Below are 22,105 nucleotides of genomic sequence, written 5' to 3' on the forward strand. Positions count from 1 at the left end.
GAAAAAGTTATTAGTTCACGATTCACTAATTGGATTAAAAATCAAATCATAATCAAATTAGTAACATCATAAATATATACTTTATATATTATTAAAATTAAAAATAATTTTTAAAAATAAAAATAATAAATTACGAGGAACACCATCTTTTCAAAAAATTGTTTAAAATCATAATGTTTTCATTAATTTAAATTTAAATTATAAATTTTAAAAACCATAAAGTTAAAAAAATAAAATTATATAATTAAAATAAATAATAATGAAATAAAGTAAATAAAAAATATATATATAAAGAAATTATGAAAATACGAGTAAAAGACTCATAATCTTATGTTTTTATATTTAAATGTTATGTCCTCGTATTTTTACTCTATAGTTCATATTTAACCAGACATATAAAATGTTAAGATTAAAATATTCATATGTTATTGAATCATTAATTCACAATTTTTTTTTAAAAAAAAATTTAACAATGATACCACCAAAAAAAAAAAAAAAAAACCTTTTCTCTATCACACATCTCATTTTCAACCAATAACAAACTTCTATGTATATAATTGGTATTTTCAACCAACAACATACTTCTATACATATAATTGATATTTAAAAAATTTTCTCTTTAAAGATAAACAATTCAGAGATCAAGATTTCTTTGACTCATTTAGTCGCCAACATTGTAGGTTACCAGTAGCCTAGAATTTGATTTGAAATTGACGAAATTATAGTCACAAATTTAGTTATAGACTTTCACATTTCTATATTATAACTTAAAAGTTTCCAAAGTCTATTGAATTATTGGTAACCATTACAGCTTATAGCCATCAGGATGGTGTCGTTGTTGGTCGATGGTGATGTGTTAGAGTTGGAGGGGGTGACAACGACATAGAAAAAGGGAGTCGGAGGTGAGCAGAAAGGGGGGACTGGAGGTTTACAACCATTGGGATGGTGTCATTGCTGGCTAGTGGTGATGCGTTGGGTTGGATTTAGAAAGGGTCACAATGGAGTAAAAAGGGAGAGCTGGGGGTGGTGGGGAGGTGTGTTGCAGCGAATACCAGGGGATGGGTTTGAGGGGCAAAACGGTGCCATTTTGAAAGGGAGAAAAAGACAAAAAAAAAAAAAAGTCTTTCCAATCGTTCAGTTCATCTATAACCGATCAAGTCACTCGGTTCATCAATTTGGACTGAAATGATGATCGATTGATGGTCTAATCCGATTTTTAAAACCATGTGGGTCTAAAAAGGTTTGGTTAGTGACAAGTTAGGTGTACAAAGGGCTAATGTGGATCAATATATTTTTTATGAACCAAAATTACTTAAATTAATGTTTTGAAAAAGTAAGGGATGTTTAAGCGATAAAAGCAATGCTCAAGTGCTAGAATTGCTCAAGTGCTTATCCAACGCCCAAGGCGCTCAAGCAATAGGTAAGTACAGTCAAGCGCAGTCAAGCGCTCATGCAAAATCTATCAAAATATGGTAGAATATTTTTTGGATAATCATAAAAATTATTTTTGAAAAATTCAAATACCAATCCCTTAGAGCCTAGAGGCCTACACCGATCCCTTTTAGGGTAGGACAATTATTGAGCGTAGTCAAATTTGTCATACCATTCCCAATCTCTCAAGAATTCAAAGCATTGAATGTAGAATTGTTGGAAGACCTACATCCCTTCGGCAAGGTTGAGGAGTATTCACTGAAGCAATAGGAAATTGATGCGTCATGGACGAGAAAGTTTTAGTGTAAAACAGTTAGATAATTCTATGACTTGATTTCACATAGTGGATTTAGATTTAAGGTCTTATGCCCCATGATTTTTTATCTCCATAGTTAGTGTGGAGGCTTTTCACATAAAAAAATCTCTTGTATCCCTTAATCATCTAATTATACTAATTATACCTGATTTCTTAGTTTAGTTTGGGTTAAAATTTGATCTCCTAATAAATAATTTTTTAAAATACATTCATTTACCCTCTTTGGGTGTTACCCTACTTAGCTGCGTTTTTTCAATTATAATTAAACAAATTAAATATTTCATTTTACCAACTAACTATTGAGAAGGTACGGTAGTGAGCTGTAACACCCCTCTAAGTAACCTGACCCCCGAACCCGACTTCGATTTTTCACAGACCTATTTTTTTCCTTTAGGAGTCACACTTAAGGTTTTTCTTTCTTATTTTGTTTTTCCCTTAAAAAATAAAACAAAAATAAGTGGCAACTCCAAGTCTTTTTCTAAAAATCAAATTTTCACCAAATAAAACAAAAGGCGAGTTTCGTCATTGAGTGAGAACGCATCGAGCAAAATGCAAGGTCCACAAAATGGCGACTCCACTGGGGATTTTTTTTTAGAGGGTCAAACTTGAACTCAAGTTGAGGGAAATGTGGTGTTTGATTGGTTGATTAGTGGATACCCCTCTCTACGTGTCTTTGTATGATTGGGTGTCGATTACATGTTGAGAGCTTTGATATGTTTATCCATGATACATGTTTGGTTGTTATGTTCATTTGTGATGTTGACATGTTGATTACATCGATTGACTTGTTTATCTCAACATATTGTTCATTCTTGTTATATTCCTATTTTGTTTATCATATTCTTGCTTAGCTTGTATGTAGATATGAATGATATACCTGTTATTTGCATGACTGCTTGGTGCATGACTGCTTTTCTTCTATGTGATGTATGTATTGTTTGTTTGTGTGGGACACACATATACCCTTACCTCCTACCCCCTAGTCTTAGTCAACCTTGTTTTCCCTTGATCTCGTATTCGATATGAGACTTTTTACTTTGTTTGCTCTTCGATCAACTTAGCGGTTAGGAGTAGGGTCTAACGGGGGGATTTTGAAAATGCAACTTAATGTATGTTTGAATATACATCTTGTTTTTTATTTTAAAAAATAAAAAAGTGGTAGTAAATAAAAAATACAGTAATTGGAATTTAACCCGACCAATATGAATTTAACTCGATCAACTCAAGTTCTTGAATTCAATTCAAGTTTAGAAAAATGAAATTAGGTTAAACTTGAGTTAAATACCTTAAGATAGAAATTAGGTTGGAATGAACTTGAGTTAATCATCTCTTAATTCGGGTTAGGTTTGGGTTAGCCATCAATCCTACCAACTTATCCAAGTTGCAGCCTTTATCCTACCAGACTTGACTATGTTTTTGTTGAAATTCACCAAATTTTCTTGTATTATAAATCAGAATTTTGATTAAATCAATAAATTTTAAAGCAAGGAAAGAGAAAAAAAAAAAAAAGCTTAAAGCGGGATGAATTGATTTGATGGGTGCGGTATAGAGATGGCAACAGATCTTGAATATAGAAAATACAAACAATTTCTATGATACATACATAACCTAACAAACTCATGTAACCCATATAATAAATAAATTGCATACAAATTAACACAAATTAATTTGTTAACATGATTTTAAACATGTGAAACCTATTTGACATTTTAAATTTATAAAATGTTATTTAAAAAAAATCATAATTGTCTTTAAATTTTAATCTTTAATTTTTTTTTTTTTAAGTTCTAAAAAATAGATCATTTTCCACCTATTCATTCCAATATCCATCTATTCATCCATTGTTCTCTCTTCATTTCAAAAATCTCATCTAAACAACAAAAGAGAGAAGAGATAATGGCAAGTCCAACAAAAAGATTGAGAATCCACAAATTTGTTTGGTCCTCAAGTGTATTGAAACTCAATTATATATGAAGAAAGCAGCCAGTTATGCTAAAAAAACCTTTGCCATGATACAAGTACACCCACCAAAATATGGCTAAACAAGCTATCCCTGTAAGAAATTTAACAAAGAAGCAGAAATTAAGATGTGATTTAGGCTTGCCCTCCAACTTTCGCAACCTTTCTTTGTTCTATTTGTCCTGTCAATGGGCACTGCATCTCCGTCCAGCTCATTGGAACCATAGTTGCACCTAACAATAATGGCACAACAATGTTAAAAAGACGGTAATCAACATCTGATTATGGTTATCTGAATGCTAGAGAAATATAATATGATAAATTCAAGTAGGTACATAACCAACCATTGATAAATGGTCCTTTGTTTCATCACCCAGCAAGCATGGAAAATCAAGAAGCAAAATATTGGACCAAGTGGGAACTGGAATGGAACTAGAACTTGAGCAGACATGCCACAGGCATTCAAGACAATTTTTCAATAAGGTGATTAAAAAAAAAACAAAACAGGTATTAAGGCACCATCAGGGGTTGAACATAGCATCACCAAACCCAACCATGAAGTTGAGCACAACACCAATATTCCACAACCGTATCCTTTCCTTGCTCATCTCTTATCCAACAGACCAAAAAACATGGCCATAAGAATTTGACTGAAGGCTTAGAATGGCTGCCTACCAATTATCATGTAGGTGCCCCTAATAGATCATGTTAAATGGTGAGACAAAGGAAACTAAGGAGAAAAATATTGAATCAAGTCTGCCAACAGAATGGTGAGATGCGCACATGGCTGAAACTGGACACAGGGCAAAGGTGCACACATTACATACATATCCAAAGAAGAAAAGGTATATCACAAACATACTCAGAGTAAATAAAAATTCAATTATATATATATATACACACATAAAACCTGAAATAAGCAATTTCACCTGCTGTGCTCTCTGCAGATACAACTCCCAGTTCATTCTTTGCAGTTGATAGAAAGTATGCCCGTGCATCTCCAAGGGAGAGCTTATTAAGTAAAATGTGTTAAGGCAAATTATTTGTAATTAAACATTACAAAAAATCAATCTGAAATCCATTGATGCAGACAGTGAATCAGTGAGTGTACATGAAACTCCACTGCAACAATTTGAGCAAATCTTAAAACAGTTACACCGTAAAATAGTACCTTTTCCAATCCAATGCATATAAAGAGGCAAGGAAGAACAAGTTTACAGTTTACTATACATAGAGCTTATATCAATGTTATATGCACAAAGAAGATAACCCAAACAGCAGTATAGATTGCAACCATGGTTTCAATATATGCAAGATGTAATAATCTCACAAAGATGCTGATTTCAATCACTCTAAAGAGAACATATCTTTAAACAACAGCCAAAAATGTACCAGAATACAATAAAATTTTCAAGAATTTAAAAAAAATTCCAATAAGTTACAACCCCAACAATTTGGAGAAAACAGCAAATTTAACTTCACGCTTCCCAAAACTCGGAAACTGCCTTGCAGTAAAGGAGAATAATAAAAAATGCAACCAATCAAGTCCATCCCATGACTGGCAAAGAGCAAATTAGAAATCACTTCTCCAATGTAAACCAATAGGGACCTGAGACTGCCTCTTTCAATGACAAATATAGGTTCCACATGAGTCTCCTTGCCTTAGCTTATCATTTGATATCAAGTCAAACCAATTCTGTCCCATCCCCTAAAGTAAAACAAAAAGTTGTTAACAAGAGAACCATAAATGTATGAAGCAAAGCAAGCTTCTTGGTAGCACAACACACTAAATTCTCATCTTTAAGCTATTCCTCTCCTTTAATCTCCAATAACATCCTCAAACTCCTGTCCTCCAAAATTGCTATTCCTCTACCTTGATCTCCAACAACACTAATAAACTTCTTTTATCCAAAATTCAGGTTCGGTGATATAAATAATGTTTTGCTAGTGCACACCCTTTTTTTTTTCTCTCTTTTTTTTTAAAAGGTTATTCCATATAATCTTTTAATATATGTAAGCAGCTAACAGTGTTAAAAAAAGTATTAGGTGTTAAATCACACAGAAATACAACTTCAGTGCCTTGAGTTAATCTGAAAAATAGCATTTCCCAAGAAAACTGGCATAACTCAACTCCAATGTGATCTAATGCACACCAGTTGGAAAATAAGTTTCTGGGAGCAGGGTATCCATTGCCTGCAACTGTACAACCACAATGACCATTTCCCATAAGAATATCACAAACTGATGTGGATACTTCAGTTGAAAGGTTTAAGATTCAGCTCAGAAAATCCTGTCAAGTTTTAACATATTGTCATGCATATTATGCATATCAATGAGGAACCCTCAGGAATGTGTCCGTCTGGTGAATGCTTTTTGTCCTGTGCTTGTACTCTTTCAATTGCAATCACTGTCAACAATTTGAAATATGATGGGTCATACAGAAATTGTTTCTCTTGTATGATCAAAGTAACTCCATTTCAGAGTATGCTTCCCATATATGATGCCAAACAAGCTGTTAAAGTTTTTTTTTTTCCCTGCTGTTTTCTATTAACTTAGGAAATATACTTGCCACCAATCAGTATTACTTACCATCACTGGCATATATGGGGCAAAAATAAAATAATCTTCCTCACAGACTAGTGTGCAATCAGTATGCAATAAAGATGAAAAATAAAAATTAACTTTTCTTATGGAAAGATAGAGGAGGCAGTCTTGCATAAGGATACAACTAGAGCTCTGACAATGTCACCAGGGCGAAAAGACGAGTGCATATCCACTTTGTCTATTTCTGTTGCTCTAACATCTTGTTGCCTGTTAATAACATAGAGGGATTTTTTACTTTCTATAGATATTGCCACCAAAAATTACAAAACTAAGTCTACTTAAATTATAAAAATCAACTGAACAAATTGAATATGTAAAAGTCATACAGCAATATGCAAGTGAAATACGAATAGAGCAAGAAATAACAAAATTTATGCACTAATTTCCAATATATGCAACAAATAGAAGCAAGACCAATTAAATCAATCTGCAACAATATAATGACAGAAGATAGCTTGGTCATCATTCAGATGCATATTGTCCATTCAAGTATCCATGAACCAGTAATATGACACAATCAGGTCAGTTTCCATACTTGATAATGCAGTAGTGAGAAGTGAGGAGCTATTAGTTGTAGCATGAATATAATGAATGAGTGCTACACAGCAATCAAAACATTTTACAAAAAATGAACAAAGGTTTAGTGATGCCAATGCATAGCCTAAACATCATTAGATTTCTACAGCCAAGATGCTAGTGAAAGCATCTATGCATGATAAAACATCACCTTCTTGATTAAGAATCAAAGCATTTATATATCATAAACTACACAAACCAGACAAGTTAGAGGAGACCATACTTCAACATTCAATTTCTTTCTTCTGAATAATTTGGCTTTTATCCCAGCTTTGAGGTCATAACTCAAATCCTATCCAGTTCCAACCTCTAAGGAACTAGAATAGGAAAGTATTTGAAACATTGTTGAGTCTAGGATTCATAATATGAGAGAGGGGAGGAGGCCAGGGGTGAACATTTTGTGTATTAAAGTCTAATTAAAAATCCTTGCCAAGCCATATTAATCTACAAATTTCAACAGTGCAATCAGATTGCAAGAAATCAACCAACCAAAATGGGCACAAACAAACAGTTTGAACTAGAACCACCAAATCCAAATTAGAATGAAGGAAATCAACCAACCAAAATAGTCACAAACAGATTGAACTAGAACCACCAAGTCTAATTTCCAATTCAGACTTGACCTCGTCATCAGTCATAGGACTTTATTATTATTACTATTATTATTATTTTTGATAGGTAGGACTTTATTATTATTATTAAGTCTAAATTTCCAATTCAGACTTGAACTTGTCATCCGTCATGGGACTTTACCATAAGAAACAACAATTTCATGATGATGAAATATCAAGGACAAAGAAGGATGAGCAGCAATCCTTCCAAAAGGTATGTAATTGTCTATAATAACAAGGATCAAAAAGATAGATGAGTGAATACTAGTCCATTATTATTATTATTTCTATAAGAAACAACAATTTCGTTGTGATGAAATATTAAGGACAAAGAAGGATGAGCAATACTTCCAAAAGGTATGTAATTGTTTATAATAACAAGGATAAAAAAGATAGATGAGTGTATACTAGTCCAAAAAGTCAAACCTAACTACAATTTGCAATGGTATAAAATCTCCTATAAAAGAAAACAAGTGTCTAGCTCCACATTTTGCTAACGCATCTGTCATGCCATTGCCTAAGTGAGGAGTCCAACAGAAAGAACATCCTAACTCTGACGAAATGTCAATAATCTGGTGCAACTACTCTTTCTTTCTTAGTTGCCCATGATATGACAATAACATAATCACCTTCTACTAGAAAATTGGAATGACCCAAAACTTTCACCGATAACAACCCTTTCAGGAGGGCTAGAATTTTTGCCACAATGGCTAGACCCTAGCCTGCAGGTTTAGAGAATGCTCTGAACATTCTAATCAAACCTCCAATTCCTAGCTGCCTTGGGTTGCCCAAAGAACATCCATCAAAATTTAGCTTGACAAAACATACAAATGGTGGTAGCCATTCACAAGGTGACTCATTAGTCAACCTCGTGGTTCTGCAAACTAGGTTCCAATCTCGCATAATAAGGCTCAAAGGGATGCCCGCAAAAGCTTCACTGGTAGAAGCTCACAGTGAAGAAGAGAAATGGAACAAGTCCCAAACTGCAAAATCACCTTCCATATATGGAATCTGCCACATTAGCCATGCACCGAGTCAATGGCACAAATGGACAGACTTAATTCCACAAGGATGAAATTGTGAATTTTTTCTCTCTTTACAAAATTTGATTCTTTTAAAAAAGTCAAAAGTTTTTGACAAATTCATTCACAAATCAGAGTAAGTTGTATTCCCTTACCAAAATCTTAAAAAATAAAATAATAATAAAAAAAAAAAAAGACGGTTTTTCACATAGAGCAAAATATGAAATTGGAAACTGCAACTTCCTGCCTCTCAGTTGATCTAACATTTTCTCAATCAATCATATTCCAGTTTCTAGAAATTTCTTCTCAATCAATCAATCAACCAACCAACAATTTTTTTTTTTGATAGGATCAATTAACCAACCAACATGCTTGATTGAACTCATGTTTCTCTAGGAACTCTGACTCTACTGATATCTTTTTTGCCCAATTAGTCAAATATTAGTTACACGGATCTCTAAGAATCCTAAGTGCCAATAGAACAAGCGTCTCCAAAACATTCCAATTTCAATCTAAATGCTCAATTAATAGATTATCAAGGAAAGGGCTTTAACTTTCCAAAAACCTTAAGGATGTGCAAGAAGTTAGCAAAAAATATAGAAAAAACTTTAACTTTCCAGTGTTTTCAGAATGCATATCCTAAAGAGCTTGAAACGATTCTATGAAAGACTTATGGTATGCATTTGACAATGGATGAAAATAAAGAAATTTCTAAATACTGAGATGGTTTCACAGATTTAAAGGGTGTGAAGCCTTGCCTAGAAGTAATGTCTGAACATACTAGTGCAATTCTAGTAGGTTTATATTCATTCTTCTCCAGGTAATCAGATATAATGTTAGGAGCCTAGGATGAACTGGAGCTAGTCTAATGGTTACAGTCTCTCTTATTCTTTAACTAGGATCATTTCCTAGTTCCTAGCAGAGAAACTCTGGTGGATCCTATCACCCTCTTCTTTCTCCCTGATGTTTTTCTTTTTTTTCTTCAGATTCTTCCTAATTATTACTCAACTAGCGAACAAATTTCAATATTTCATTTCACAGCCCTAACCTTAGTTATTTATTTATTTTATTTCCAATGTTCTGTCCCCTTCAATGTCTACAACACCAAGATATCTCCATGCAGTTGGAACTCTGGATCCCTACCTCCCTTCATACCCTCTTCATCTCCAAGACACAAAAGAATATCTGAAGGATGAGATCCATTAATTCATCTCATGATTCCTTCACCAAGGACACATTATTATCTCCCACAAAAGAACCTCACGTTAGCTGCTATAATCTAGAGAATCACAAAGACAAAGACTAAGAAATTATCTTTATCCCCCAAACCCTCAAACTAACAGTGAGTGTTCTCTCCTGGATTATAATGTTAGCTTTGACACTGAAACCCTCCAAGATTATCTTGTGGAATAGTACCATTAACCACAACTCTTGACAGATGCAATTGAAATACACCATTTTTTTATCAGAAACAAAAGCATTTTCATTAACAGAGTAAAACAGAAACGGATGATAAATCCTTCCCTAGTTACAAACCTGATCAAAACAAAGGAAAAGAAAAATGAGCAATTGACACAGACCATGTTAAAGCCATTTTTGACATTTGTCATCACTTGGAGCAGGAGAATAAAAATGGAAATCTGCAATTATACTTCTAAATCTACCTGCATTACCCCTCTCATCCAATGCATTGTTCACAAATAATATTTACCAATGAATCCCATTCTTCACGCAAAGTATAATAGTCATTCAATCAATTAATTATGATAACACAGAAAGTAAACAAATGTTTGTTCTAGCGATTAAAAGCCATGAGAAATACCGAATAACTAAAGTTGCCCAGGCAGCCTTTCCATTCATAATCCTGAAACAGAGATCTATCTGTAACTGTGTAAATTCAGGTCCAACTGTGAAATTAAGTTCCTAGATCAATCCACTCAAATATATGGAAAATTTCTTTAGACTTGGGGTAATATCCACCCTTAGATGCGAGAAGAGCCAGCAAACTTTGACCAATCAACAAGGCCATTAACTTATCTAACCAAATCATGGCTGTCTAATACTATGCTGCCTATGTGCTGTAAATAAGCCTGTATGAGCCATGGACATGGAAATTTATGATAATTCTAAATCATTTAAACTGCAATTCATTGCACAAATCAACAATCAACAACTAAATAACAGATTTGCATCCTTTTTTCCATTAGACAGATACATAAAAATTTACATACCTAATTATTCCAGTAAATTTTTCTCGCACAGACTTGGGGCCAACACACATTATATCAGCTGAGGCCATTCTAGCCATAACTTTAGTAACCTATCATAAGCCAGAGGATAAATCTTGGTCATCCCAAACTCAATTCTGTTTAGAAGAAATTCTTATAATGAAATCCTTGAATTGAACCCAAAAAACATATAATGCTGCTGATTGATGAATAAGTTGCAGCATGTATATACAAGAGATCATCAAAATAAATGAACAGAGATAAATATTGAAGAAACTTACCCTGGCAATGACAATGGAACCAGGCTCAGGAATGGCACCATGGGCACTATGACCTGTTACTTCAACAGTTGGCCTCTAATAATGACATCATCAACAACAATGAAAATAAAAAAAAAAATTGTAAAAGACAAATTAGAGTAAGTTAAAACATCAATTCTTAAAAAGATGAGTTCATAAGTAAAATCTAAGGGTAACATCAAACCTAGAACTTGTTCTTAAAGTATATGGACCATTATGGTTCAAAAACATGGAATCCGCATCATCCAATTACTTTCAAATAACCATTACCACATCCATCAATATAGCTTTTAATGCAAATCAACCAATATAAATAGCATGTTTCATATTTTGGCCTTGTTTGGATAGGTTTTTGCTTTAGCTAAAAGTTGAAGTTGACATTGAAGTCAAAACCATATTTCAAGAAAGGGAGAATTATATAATTGGTCAAAAGCATAGTAACCACATCATCCAATTAATTCCAAATAACCTTTACCACATCCATCAATATAGGTTTTAATGCAAACGAACCAATATAAATAGCATGTTTTATATTTTAGCCATGTTTTGGATAGCTTTTTGCTTTAGCTAAAAGTTGAAGTTGACATTGAAGTCAAAAATATTTCGAGAAAGGGAGAATTATATAATTGGTGATATAAAAGATTGAAATTTCACCTCACAACTCATGAGTTCCACTTAAATTGTTCCTAAGGATATTTGACCATTTGACTATCATAAGATGCCAAAATTGCCCCTTTTTGTCTTTCTTCTACCATTTCACCTTTGTTTTTTTTAAATTTTCATTTTTCTCATTTCTTTTGTTCTATTTGTTATTATTATCATTCACTTTATTATGTAAATTTTAATATTAAATATTATCTGTATTGTTTTCAACACTAGATAATTATTTGCAATAATAATTTTTTTGATAGGTGAATTAGAGAATATACTAAAAAGTGTTAGCAAAACGGTGCAATAAAGTACACACAAAGTATACAAAAAAAGGCCAAAAGGCTAGTAAGAAGGAAGGAAGAGCAAATACCAACCACCCTAACAACAACCTAGAAAACTGGACTATCCTTAGTGGGAATGATAAAAGAACAGCCAAAACCAACACAAAAAGAAACACCTAAAACCTGGAAAGGCTTAGGAAGGAAAAGAAAAAAAATGCCCTTGAGCCCTTCCTCAACCAATTTGGGAGTGAAAAACACGACCTTATATTGAGAGAGTTAAAACTCCACTGCTCTTCCTTCTTCCCCTTATTGAGAGAAAAGAGCAATTGTAATTAACCGACCATTCTAGTTTTTGGATTTCCCTCTCTAAACGAGTAGACGAGAACGATTTCCTACTTCCCCTTGAGACCTTAACCCCATGTCCTTTTCTTGACTCCATCTTCCTTAGAAGGGAACTAATTTCGTTTTCAAAACCCACCACAAACAACCTAAAAAAGTTGTTGAAATTGGCAAACTCGCCAGGAATACTAATAGACACGAGCTCCTCCCCCTCCAAAACGCAACAGGCCTCTAAGGCTTTGTTCGCCTCTAACTCCTTAGCCCTTAACCACCAACTCCTTACCTAAAGAACCCATCACTGCACTCCCCATAAAATCCAACATCCTCCCATCTTGTAGCATCATTCTTAGCAGCAAACAACCAAAATCTAGAGTCCCTAAAGGAGGTCCCACCCTTCCCCAACATGCTAGCTCAATGCCATGAACTAGAGACCTAGTCGGAGAAGGAAGAGAAGCAGGGGGACGGAAACCTATCGTTTCTACCACAAAGGCTTCATCGACTCCCAAAACCCATTCCGTTAGACCCTGAATCGCCGCCTTTAGAAGGGGATTGACTAAATGCTCTAAGAAAATGCCAAAAACATCGTGGGCAGGAAGTCTAAGAAGCCCTTCTTCGGATATCTTAACCAAGGTCCCAAAAACAATGGGAGACCCTTGTGGGATGGGATGGTGCTTGGGTAGGCAAAAAGCGCAAAACAGTGTTGAAAGTGGCCCCCCTGTGCTTGTTTTGGTCAGTTTGGAAGGTTAGAAACAGCATTGCTTTTGATGATGGGGTGCTGTCCTTGCAAAGGCTGAAAGCCTTTTTGTTTTTTCACTTTGGTCGAAGACCAAACTGTTTATAAAAGATGGTCCTACGACATTAATAAATTTCATTGATTGGGTGGGTTCCCGTTGAGGGAAGGCTTTTTCGTACATCTTTATTTGGTCTGTTTTTGGGTACAACTGTAAGAGGGTAAGTTTCTTTTATTTGTACATCTTGGGTCGCTTCTTTAACGCCTCTTATTAATACAATACCTTTGTCCTACATCACTTTGCTTACTTATCAAAAAAATAAAAAAAGTTCCCAAAAATAATGGGTCAGCTCCCTGAAGGACTTAAGAGACATGACCTAGACTTGGAAAGCCCACCTTGGCTCTCTTCAGACGAACTTGAGGAGGAAGCTATGGGTTGGCCCAAGAAGACGCTTGGGCTCCTTTCACCTACAACCTTGTCTTTTAAAGACCTAAGGCCTAGCATCCCATAAGGGGGTCCAAGAAGCTCGTCGTCCAAGTTGTTGACCTCATTGGAAAAAGCTCTCTTCGACGTTGCTTGCGCTATGAGACAAGGATCAAGAACCAAAGCCTGCAAAACTTCAACAACACATCTCCCTCCATCCCCTCAACTCTCCCTGCCATGCGTGAGCCTCCCTCCCTTTCATCCTAGGCTTTTGTGCTCCTGTATCTCTCCTTAGAGACCACCCTCGACAACTATGGCAAAACTTCCCACCACAATTGAACGTTAAAGACATCTTTTCTGTCCACAACAGTCAATTTGCTCAACGCCTTTCTCCCACTAGATTTATCGAGCAATCTAGTCCATTTCAGGTGATGCCTGTCCTTTGTCTCCATATCCACCATCACAAAACCTCCACAAGCATCGCCTAACCTCTTAAAGAAATCTTTTCCCCACAAATGCATTGGTAAACCTAATACGCTCACCCACACTTCACTAATGCAGGCGCCTTCTCTGAAGCAGTCAACATCTGGCCCCCACCAGTCTAACTGCAGTCTTCTTCCCTAAAAACCTAGGCACAAACACAAAACTCCTTTAGCTTTAGTAACATCTTTAAACTCAAATAAAATGAAAGCGCCTCCCAACAAAAGCAAATGCACATCCCCTTTCAAACCCCAAGATTGTCAAGCTCATGATTTCAGCCTAGTCCAAGACTGGCAAACGGTTTTGTAGAGCCATCCCATCTCCCCACATGACACTTCTTGAGAGACACCAAGTTACTTAAAACCTCCTCAGTCTCACTCTCAATCCACCTACATTGCCCAAATCCCTCTTGCCTTTGTTCAGCACCTCTACAAAGGAAGAATGCTTTAACAGAATGCCACCTCCCTTTTCCTCCCGACACCTAATCAACTCCTTAGACTTCCTCTAAAGGCCTAGACTTAGGGACAACCCCAATGCTCCTAAGACTAGTGGCAAGGGTCTTCCAAACCCCTTGGAAAACTTTTCCCTTTGGGAAAGCCAAAGAAAACCTTTTTCCCTTTATGCACACAGCTGAACACAGCAAAAATCTTCCAGCTTTGTTGTTGTGCAACTCCAGCTTGTAGCCCCTTCCACCTTCATTCCACACCCTTTTGAAAGGCTCCTTAAAATTCCCTTTGAAGCAGTCTTCCATCACCTTAAGGAGCCAAGCACAACCCCTCTCCCCAAAAAACCCTCGAGCCCTCTCTATAATTCTCCCCATCACCTAACTATTAACTGACTCCAAGGAAATTTCAAAGGATTTTGATTCCTCCCCAAAACAGTAGTTTCCACCAAGAGAAAACTTCTTCAAACTTGCTTCTTCCAGCACACTCCATTAACAAGTTCAAAGTTCCAACAAACCCTGAGCATTTTCCTCACAAAAACTCATACTTTCATGCAGCTCAAGAGAAATAATGTAGGCAATTTTGAGACTTAAAGGCAGTTTAGTGCAGTTATAGTTTCTAATGAAGATTATCTCCAGGCAATAATAATATTAATATGCAATATATATATTAATATAACTATTATGATATATTTTTAATAATAAGTAATTGCTTGCAATAATACATCAAATAATAATACTAATATAAAATAATAATAGTAAATAATATTTAAAATACTAACATATGTACGTGTGTGGATATGTGTGTATCATTATAATGTTAAAAGAACTAAATTTATCCAAAAAAAAAAAAATAATGTTAAAAGAACTAAAATGTTCATATAATAACAACAACAACAACATTAATATTAAAATAATAGTTTTAATAAAAATGATGATAAATGATAATGATGATAATAATAATAAAAAAAACAACAACAATAACAAAAATAATAAATAAAAGAGCAAGATGAAAAGATAAATAATAATTAAGAAAAGGAGAAAATGATTAAAATAAAGAAAAGACAAAAGAATGGTATTTTTGTCTTTTTACTTATCATGGATTTTTTACTAGTTTATAAAGTTTTGTATCCTTCACCCTAATAACACCACTTTTCATACCCTAAAGCATGATGCACTCTTTCAGAAAAACAATCTTGATATTAAAGAAAGTTTCATCAAACATGAAACTTTTAGCATAAGCTAAAAAAATTGACTTTATAAGAAGCATCATTATCCTGACTTCCATATTAAGCTCTTTTATAAGCTAAACGTTCATTTTGGTAAAATTGTCCAAACACATCCAGAAGCTCTTGATGAGCTTAAACAACTTTTGAATCAACTTAACAAACCTAATTATAATGCAACCGTCTTTTAGAGATTTTACAACTAACTCTCAACCTGATGTCATTTCCATGACTGACAAATGCTTCAGATGCCAGCTGAAGCAGTAGAGGGAAATGCCATTAATCATGACAGGAACCAGTTGGCAAACAGGAAGCCTACCCTATTGCACATGCTGTTCAAACCCATGCATCCTAGGAATAACCCTCCACAATTTCCCTAGACCTACGAAAAAGGCCCAGGATGAAGTGGGTAGTCCTTGAAATTTGGCCACTGAAGCGTGCCAGATGTGGCTCCTACCATAACCACATGAATCTTTAAACCCTAAAATTCAAAAGACTCAAAATGAGCATCATAACCAATAACTGATAGCCTCCATTGCTCTCCTAGGTAATAATCAACCCTCCACAGCAACAGCAGCACATTAACATCATGTCATAAAAAAGGTGACTTCATCATGCCTAAACCTAAAAAACCTAGAGTCCATAATCCCTAATACTCTATTTGGTTACAGGAAAACAGAGCAAAAGCAAAGTAAATATGACTTCGTAAGTTCGACCCTTTGAACTATACCCTGCAACCTTAAACCTCCATTTGGCATCTGAGAAAATTGGGTAAAATAAAAAGGAAAGGAGAGAGAAGAAGAGTCAAGGCATTTTATAATGTTTCTATCGGTTGAAAATTAATTAAGAATAAAAAAGAAAAGAAACACGGCCACAACTCAACAACACAACAAACCCAGATAGTTTTAGGCTTCAAAACTTCTTTCCTGACATTTTCTCAGCAACCGAGCAGAGTAGACAACATGATTCAACTAAGGTAAATACTTTAAGACTCCAAATTTTCAACTCATTTCTTTCCCAACAATGTCTCAGCAACCAAACATGGCATCGAACAGTTCCTAATGCTGGTTAGTAATCTAATAAAAATATCGTTCCGACTGGTTTTTGTTCCCCTTTTAAGGAATGAAATAATAAATAAATAAAACGCCCAAAGAGTTTAAGATTCAAAAGTTCCGCTCAGTTTCTTGCCAACACTTTCTCAGCATCCAAACAGAGTGCAAAACAGTTCCCAACCAAAACAGAAGCATAATTAACAATGAAAAAACAAATGAAGATAAAAGATAAAACTGGGGCATTTCCAGCATTCTGGAGCAAAGTAAACATAAAAAAAACCCTAGAAAAGAAAAAGAAAAAGAAAAGAAAAGTGAGTAGACCTGGTCAGATGAAAGGGGAGAAGGAGGGATGAGAGAGCGGCGACCAGTGAGGGAAGCATAAACGGTGTCATTTTGGGGTAAGAAGTAGGCTCCCCTCCCTGCCTTGAGTTGCGAACCCTTCCCCAACACCTCTCCTGGCGTCACCAACTCCTCTGCCTCCTCTCTTTCTTGCATTTTCCTCTCAGTTCTAACCCGACCTCCTTTAAGAATCCGAGTGAAAATGAATCTTAATCTTGAGTATGAAAATAATGAATATCCCCAATATTTCCACCAAAATATTCGTTAACTTAGGAGTATTTACTCTATCATATTTATATTATTTTCTTAAGAAATCTAGTTTAATATTTGCTATTAAACTTTTAATTATTTATTAAAGTTTCACATTTTTTTTCTATTTTTAATTAACTTTTTTCTTTTTCTTTTTTTTTTTACAAAAATTTCATTGTTAATATTTTCATAAAGTTCAATTGCTATATCGATTTTCTCATCATTATACTATACTTGAATCATTATTTTTACAGCTCATTTATAAGACTAGTTGTGATAAGATATGATAATAAGTGTGTGGACCCCATATTTCGGTTTATGCATTTTCACTCAATGGCGAACTCAATTTTTATTTGAAAAATGATTTATTGTTTGAAAAATGACTTAGAGTCACCACTTATTTTTGTTTTATTTTTAAAGGGTAAACAAAATAAGAAAGAAAACCTTAAGTGTGACTCCTTATTTTGAAAAAGGTGGTCTGTGAAAAGCGGGATCGGGTTCGGAGGTTAGGTTACTTATCGGAAAGGTACAGTAAAGACCGTAGCACCCCTCTAAGTCCCTAAAGTCAACTCTCTACTAATAAAATGAAGCAATCATGACAATTGATGAGAGAATCAATGAATACTCAAAGTGATCATGCACATGTGAGAATCTAAATATGCATATAGAAAGACCAGAAAGGGAGTGGATGCATACCTGGGTGACGAGCCACAATGTGCTATCAAGAAATAGGGTTAGTGCATAGTAATGAACATGAAATTTGTCACTCATATCACCAAACAAGATGAGGAACCGCCAATAGCACGTATGACACTTCATTCAAAATTCATTCTTGTTTTAAAGAAAATTTTATTTGATGTTGGACCCCCACCAAAGCCCAATTTATTTTTGCATGAATTAATTCTATAAATTCCATCACTCGGAATTACGGAAATAAATTCATACTTATTTTAAAACATTTTTTTTAAATCATGGAAGTTATGAAAATTGCTTGCCAGAAGAAAAATTGCGGTAAATTTTATTGAAAAATGGATTTTCAAAACCTAAGAAAAATGCTAAAGATGAAAAATGGGAGATTTAAAATTATTTTAAAAAACTAAAATCTAAAGAATTATTTGAAAAATGGGATTCAAAAAAAAATATTTTTAAAATCAAAGAGGAAGAAAATGAAGATGACACGTAGCCTAACGAGGCCAATGCAAACCATACACAAGTGGGTCCCCGGGGGTGTATACGACATTGTACTGTGAGGTTGATGATGGCAAGTGTTGTTCTCTCTCATAACATATTCACATTGACTTTTTAATTAAGACAAACAACCACTAACATTACCAATCCCATTTTACATTGAATTTTTTATTCACATAAATAAGCACTAATATTTCACATACTCATGACCGATTGCATTGATTTCAAGATTCCATATTAACATCAAAAACTACATTCCATTTAACTTCTATGACCGACCACTTTGAATTTTTAATTCAACAACAAACATGTCACCGGATCAATCCTCCATGGTTGTCACTTGATCTCCAATCTCATTGATTTATTTAATTAAATAAACACAACCCATTAACACCATGGATGAACACCAAGAATATAGAAAACAACAAATAGAGAGCAAAGGGTAGGAACAAAATAAAGAACCCGTACAAGCCATGCTTCATATTTGAATCAACAGGCTTAGACGAGAGTGGGTAGTATCAAATGACTATATAAAAAAAAAACAGAACAAGGTTACAAATATATCATGGGGAAAATGAGACAAGGACAAATGGATTTGCAGCAAAAACCATTAAGAGGAGAGATGTGAAGATGCTACTCCCAACCAACAAACATCATCCTAGAAGCAGTAAAAAAAGGAGAAGAAAAACATACCAGTTGAAGTGGATGGAAAATACGCAATAAATGTACCTGAAAAATGCTTCTCCCCAGCAAATTTGTGATGGGTTTCTCACTATTTTGGCTCCAAAAATTCTCTAGAAAATCCGTGAACTACCCCCATTGATACCCTCTCCTTCTCCCTAGCTCTTTTTTTCCTCAAGCTACCCCCATATTTTTCTGTAAACCTCGTATCTCTCACTCTGGTTCTCCCCTTTCTCAAACAACAGAAAAAAAAAATCCAGAAAATATCTCCTCTCGTTTCTCTCCTTTCCCTCTGGCTTCCTCCTCAAAAATATCTCCCCCCAACCCAAACGTCTCCAAACGCACCTCCCTCTCTAGTTGCCAGAATCCTCGCTCTCACTCCCTGTCATGCTCTAAGAAATAATCTCCAACCAATCTCAAGTATTGCCCATGTGTGAGTCGTCAAACACAATGCGAAGTAATAGCCTTAGGGTGGTCTTAAGACGCGGGACGTAACGTAGGCCAAGGTAATAGGGTGAACAAAATGAATCGAAACTAGGCTTAAAGATCCCAATGATATAACCCCCATACCCCTCATGCATGAAATGCAATGCATAGAAAATGTCATGAGTCCCGGATCTAGGGGTTCCCACATGAAAAATGATGATAAATGAATAGACACATCGAATAAGCAAGAATAAAGTGTGGACACTGAACCCAAGTCAAACATCGAGTAGGATGAGAAAAGAAAGAAATAAGATGAAATAGAGTGAAATGGAGGAATAAAATAAAGATGGAAGAATGTAAAGAGATGGAAAAGTGAGTGATGGGCAGCTTGCATCAAAGCATGGAAAGTAGTCACATTCGAAACAGATGGGATGGTGGATAGAGCAAGGATCCAGAGATACTAAAGAAAGGTCGCTCGCCTCTCTCACAAAAATCAAATGGGCGACTTATACTCTCATCCAAAATATACCAAGATAGAATCTCAGAAAGAAGCACTCATACGAACTCTCTCTAACACATGAACTCAATGAAGCAAACTAGCACAGAACAATGTACTTTTTTTTTTTTTTGTGCATACTCTGATAAATAATTAATGAACTCCCATGAAAATATATACCCAAATGATCAAACCCTCTCCACATAGAGATGTAATACGAATCCTCACTAACAAGACAACCTCTCAAACTGAAATCTCTGAACCACTGCCCATGGGGTGAACGGAGGGAAAGAATGTGACAATCCTCCATGTAGTGACGTGTGAAAAACCACCACTCAAGGTGAAATAAGGATAATGTCGAGTAAGTAATGATGAGAGAAAATATAGAGAACGAATATCACAAGTGGGGATATGTGATACCGGAAAAAGTGATGAGATGATGTCAAAGAGGAAAACATCACAATGAAGAGTGATGAATGAGGCCAGAATATGTGTGTCAGGTCTAGAACTCATGACGTATCCAATCAAAGCATGCAAGCACTATAGGGTCCCCAATCCGGTGTAATAGGTAAATGAGGTGATGAAAGAAAAGGCTATGGTACTCGTGTGAGGCTCAATGGGCTAGCAACGGGTATACATAAGGGTGATAGGGTTAATGGGCTCATGAAATGATGGCCACCCATCTTTTAACCACAACCTCGAACATCGTGCTTTCAAGATCTCACATGGCTAATACTAAAGACTGGCATCCGTCCAACATAGTCATGTCAACTCCTCTAAAGTCGTGTGAAATCTCTCACTGATGCTCTGTGATAACCATCAATGTCCTTTGATAATCACCTCACTCTATCATCATAAGCCACTCACCATCGTCTCATAAAATCACCATCTCTAGTCATTCCGAATCTTTGAAGTCATGTGCAATGGCTCAAATCTGGATGTTCCACGATAACCCCTCTACCTCAGCAATATCGTCAAGCAGTCAAACCACTTTCTCATCATGATCCATCTATCATCATGCAAAGCTCACCTCAAGTCTAACCATCTCGGACTCTACTTGGTCAGATCAAGGAAATGATGGAAAAAAATAGGCAATGGTGCTTTAGTATACAAAAGCAAATAAGGATGGTAAGGTCGTATAATGGTACTAAGGGGTGATGTCATGTCACGCTCAAAATGGGTAGGTCATCAAGTCTACAAAGTTAGGATATGGATATGGATATGGTACTACTCTGATCGGAAAGTGAAATGGGTCACAGTCTTGAACTCCCTAGGTCGATCCCCTAATCCTAGGTCAATAGGCTCAATATCCTCCATGATAGGTCAGGCCTCAATACCACAATGCACAAATGAATAGATGCCTCAAGTCAAAAGTATAACATATCATATGATATATGGTCCTATGATGGCAATCTAAAACTGGATAAATGATAGAAACTCTAAGGTCATAAAGGTGTCCACTGTGAGATGGCTACATGTGACTAAAGAATTCCTATCAATAATCCAGAAAATGAATGAGTGTGAAAAAAACAACACTGTCATGAGATCGATACTCCATCTATAACAAAATATTTCTGATTCACTTTTAACCCAAGCTCAATAAAGACAAATGATAAGGTGATAAAACTATCGGGTTACAAATAGAATCAGGCAAGTCAACCAAAGAATGAAGTATCAAGCCCATGATAGGTGAAGAATATAAAAAAGTGAGCATAATTAATGAGCATATCCCAAAACTTCAAGTAGAAAGTGACAACAAACCGAAAGAAAGTGTCAACTCAAGAAAAGAAGATCATCTAAAGCTCTAGGGAGAAAGGGTGCTAGACTCAATGAACGACAAGAAGAAACCAAAACCATACAACAAATGGTGGTCTAATTGATACTCAAACTCGCACTGATCTCTAAGCACTCTCAACTAGAGACCAAATGAGGAAGCACTGGATCTGAACTACAACTAAAGAGACTCTGAAGACCCTCATATGCACCCACGTGTGAGGAAGGAATCCTAATCAAAGGATCTAAGCTCATCCTACAATGTCAAGGTGGCCCTAAAAT

At 35.3% G+C, this 22,105-nt stretch overlaps 1 protein-coding gene across 1 annotated transcript; it reads right to left on the minus strand.

Moving 5' to 3' along the window:
* Nucleotides 1–3,641: 3,641 nt before the first annotated feature.
* On the minus strand, nucleotides 3,642–17,215 carry LOC117912191 (exosome complex component CSL4). Its single transcript, XM_034826691.1, has 6 exons — nucleotides 16,993–17,215; nucleotides 11,029–11,103; nucleotides 10,751–10,839; nucleotides 6,433–6,517; nucleotides 4,636–4,717; nucleotides 3,642–3,939 (listed from the first exon to the last, which is right to left on the minus strand). Exons 1-6 carry the CDS (start codon nucleotides 17,164–17,166, stop codon nucleotides 3,842–3,844), a joined length of 603 nt encoding a protein of 200 aa, XP_034682582.1. The 5' UTR covers nucleotides 17,167–17,215; the 3' UTR covers nucleotides 3,642–3,841.
* Nucleotides 17,216–22,105: the final 4,890 nt, after the last annotated feature.

The sequence above is a fragment of the Vitis riparia genome, chromosome 4 (genome assembly GCF_004353265.1).
Source record: "Vitis riparia cultivar Riparia Gloire de Montpellier isolate 1030 chromosome 4, EGFV_Vit.rip_1.0, whole genome shotgun sequence".
Taxonomy (NCBI): domain Eukaryota; kingdom Viridiplantae; phylum Streptophyta; class Magnoliopsida; order Vitales; family Vitaceae; genus Vitis; species Vitis riparia.

Bases quoted from the DNA above. Each gene is read 5' to 3' on its own strand.
- LOC117912191 (XM_034826691.1), bottom strand. From the start codon at position 17,166: ATGCAAGAAAGAGAGGAGGCAGAGGAGTTGGTGACGCCAGGAGAGGTG. The intron at 6,518-10,750 runs GTATGTAAATTT...TGTTATTAACAG, and splicing joins AAATTTACTGGAATAATTAG to GCAACAAGATGTTAGAGCAA. The intron at 4,718-6,432 runs GTATCCTTATGC...TTACTTAATAAG, and splicing joins ACATTGTCAGAGCTCTAGTT to CTCTCCCTTGGAGATGCACG.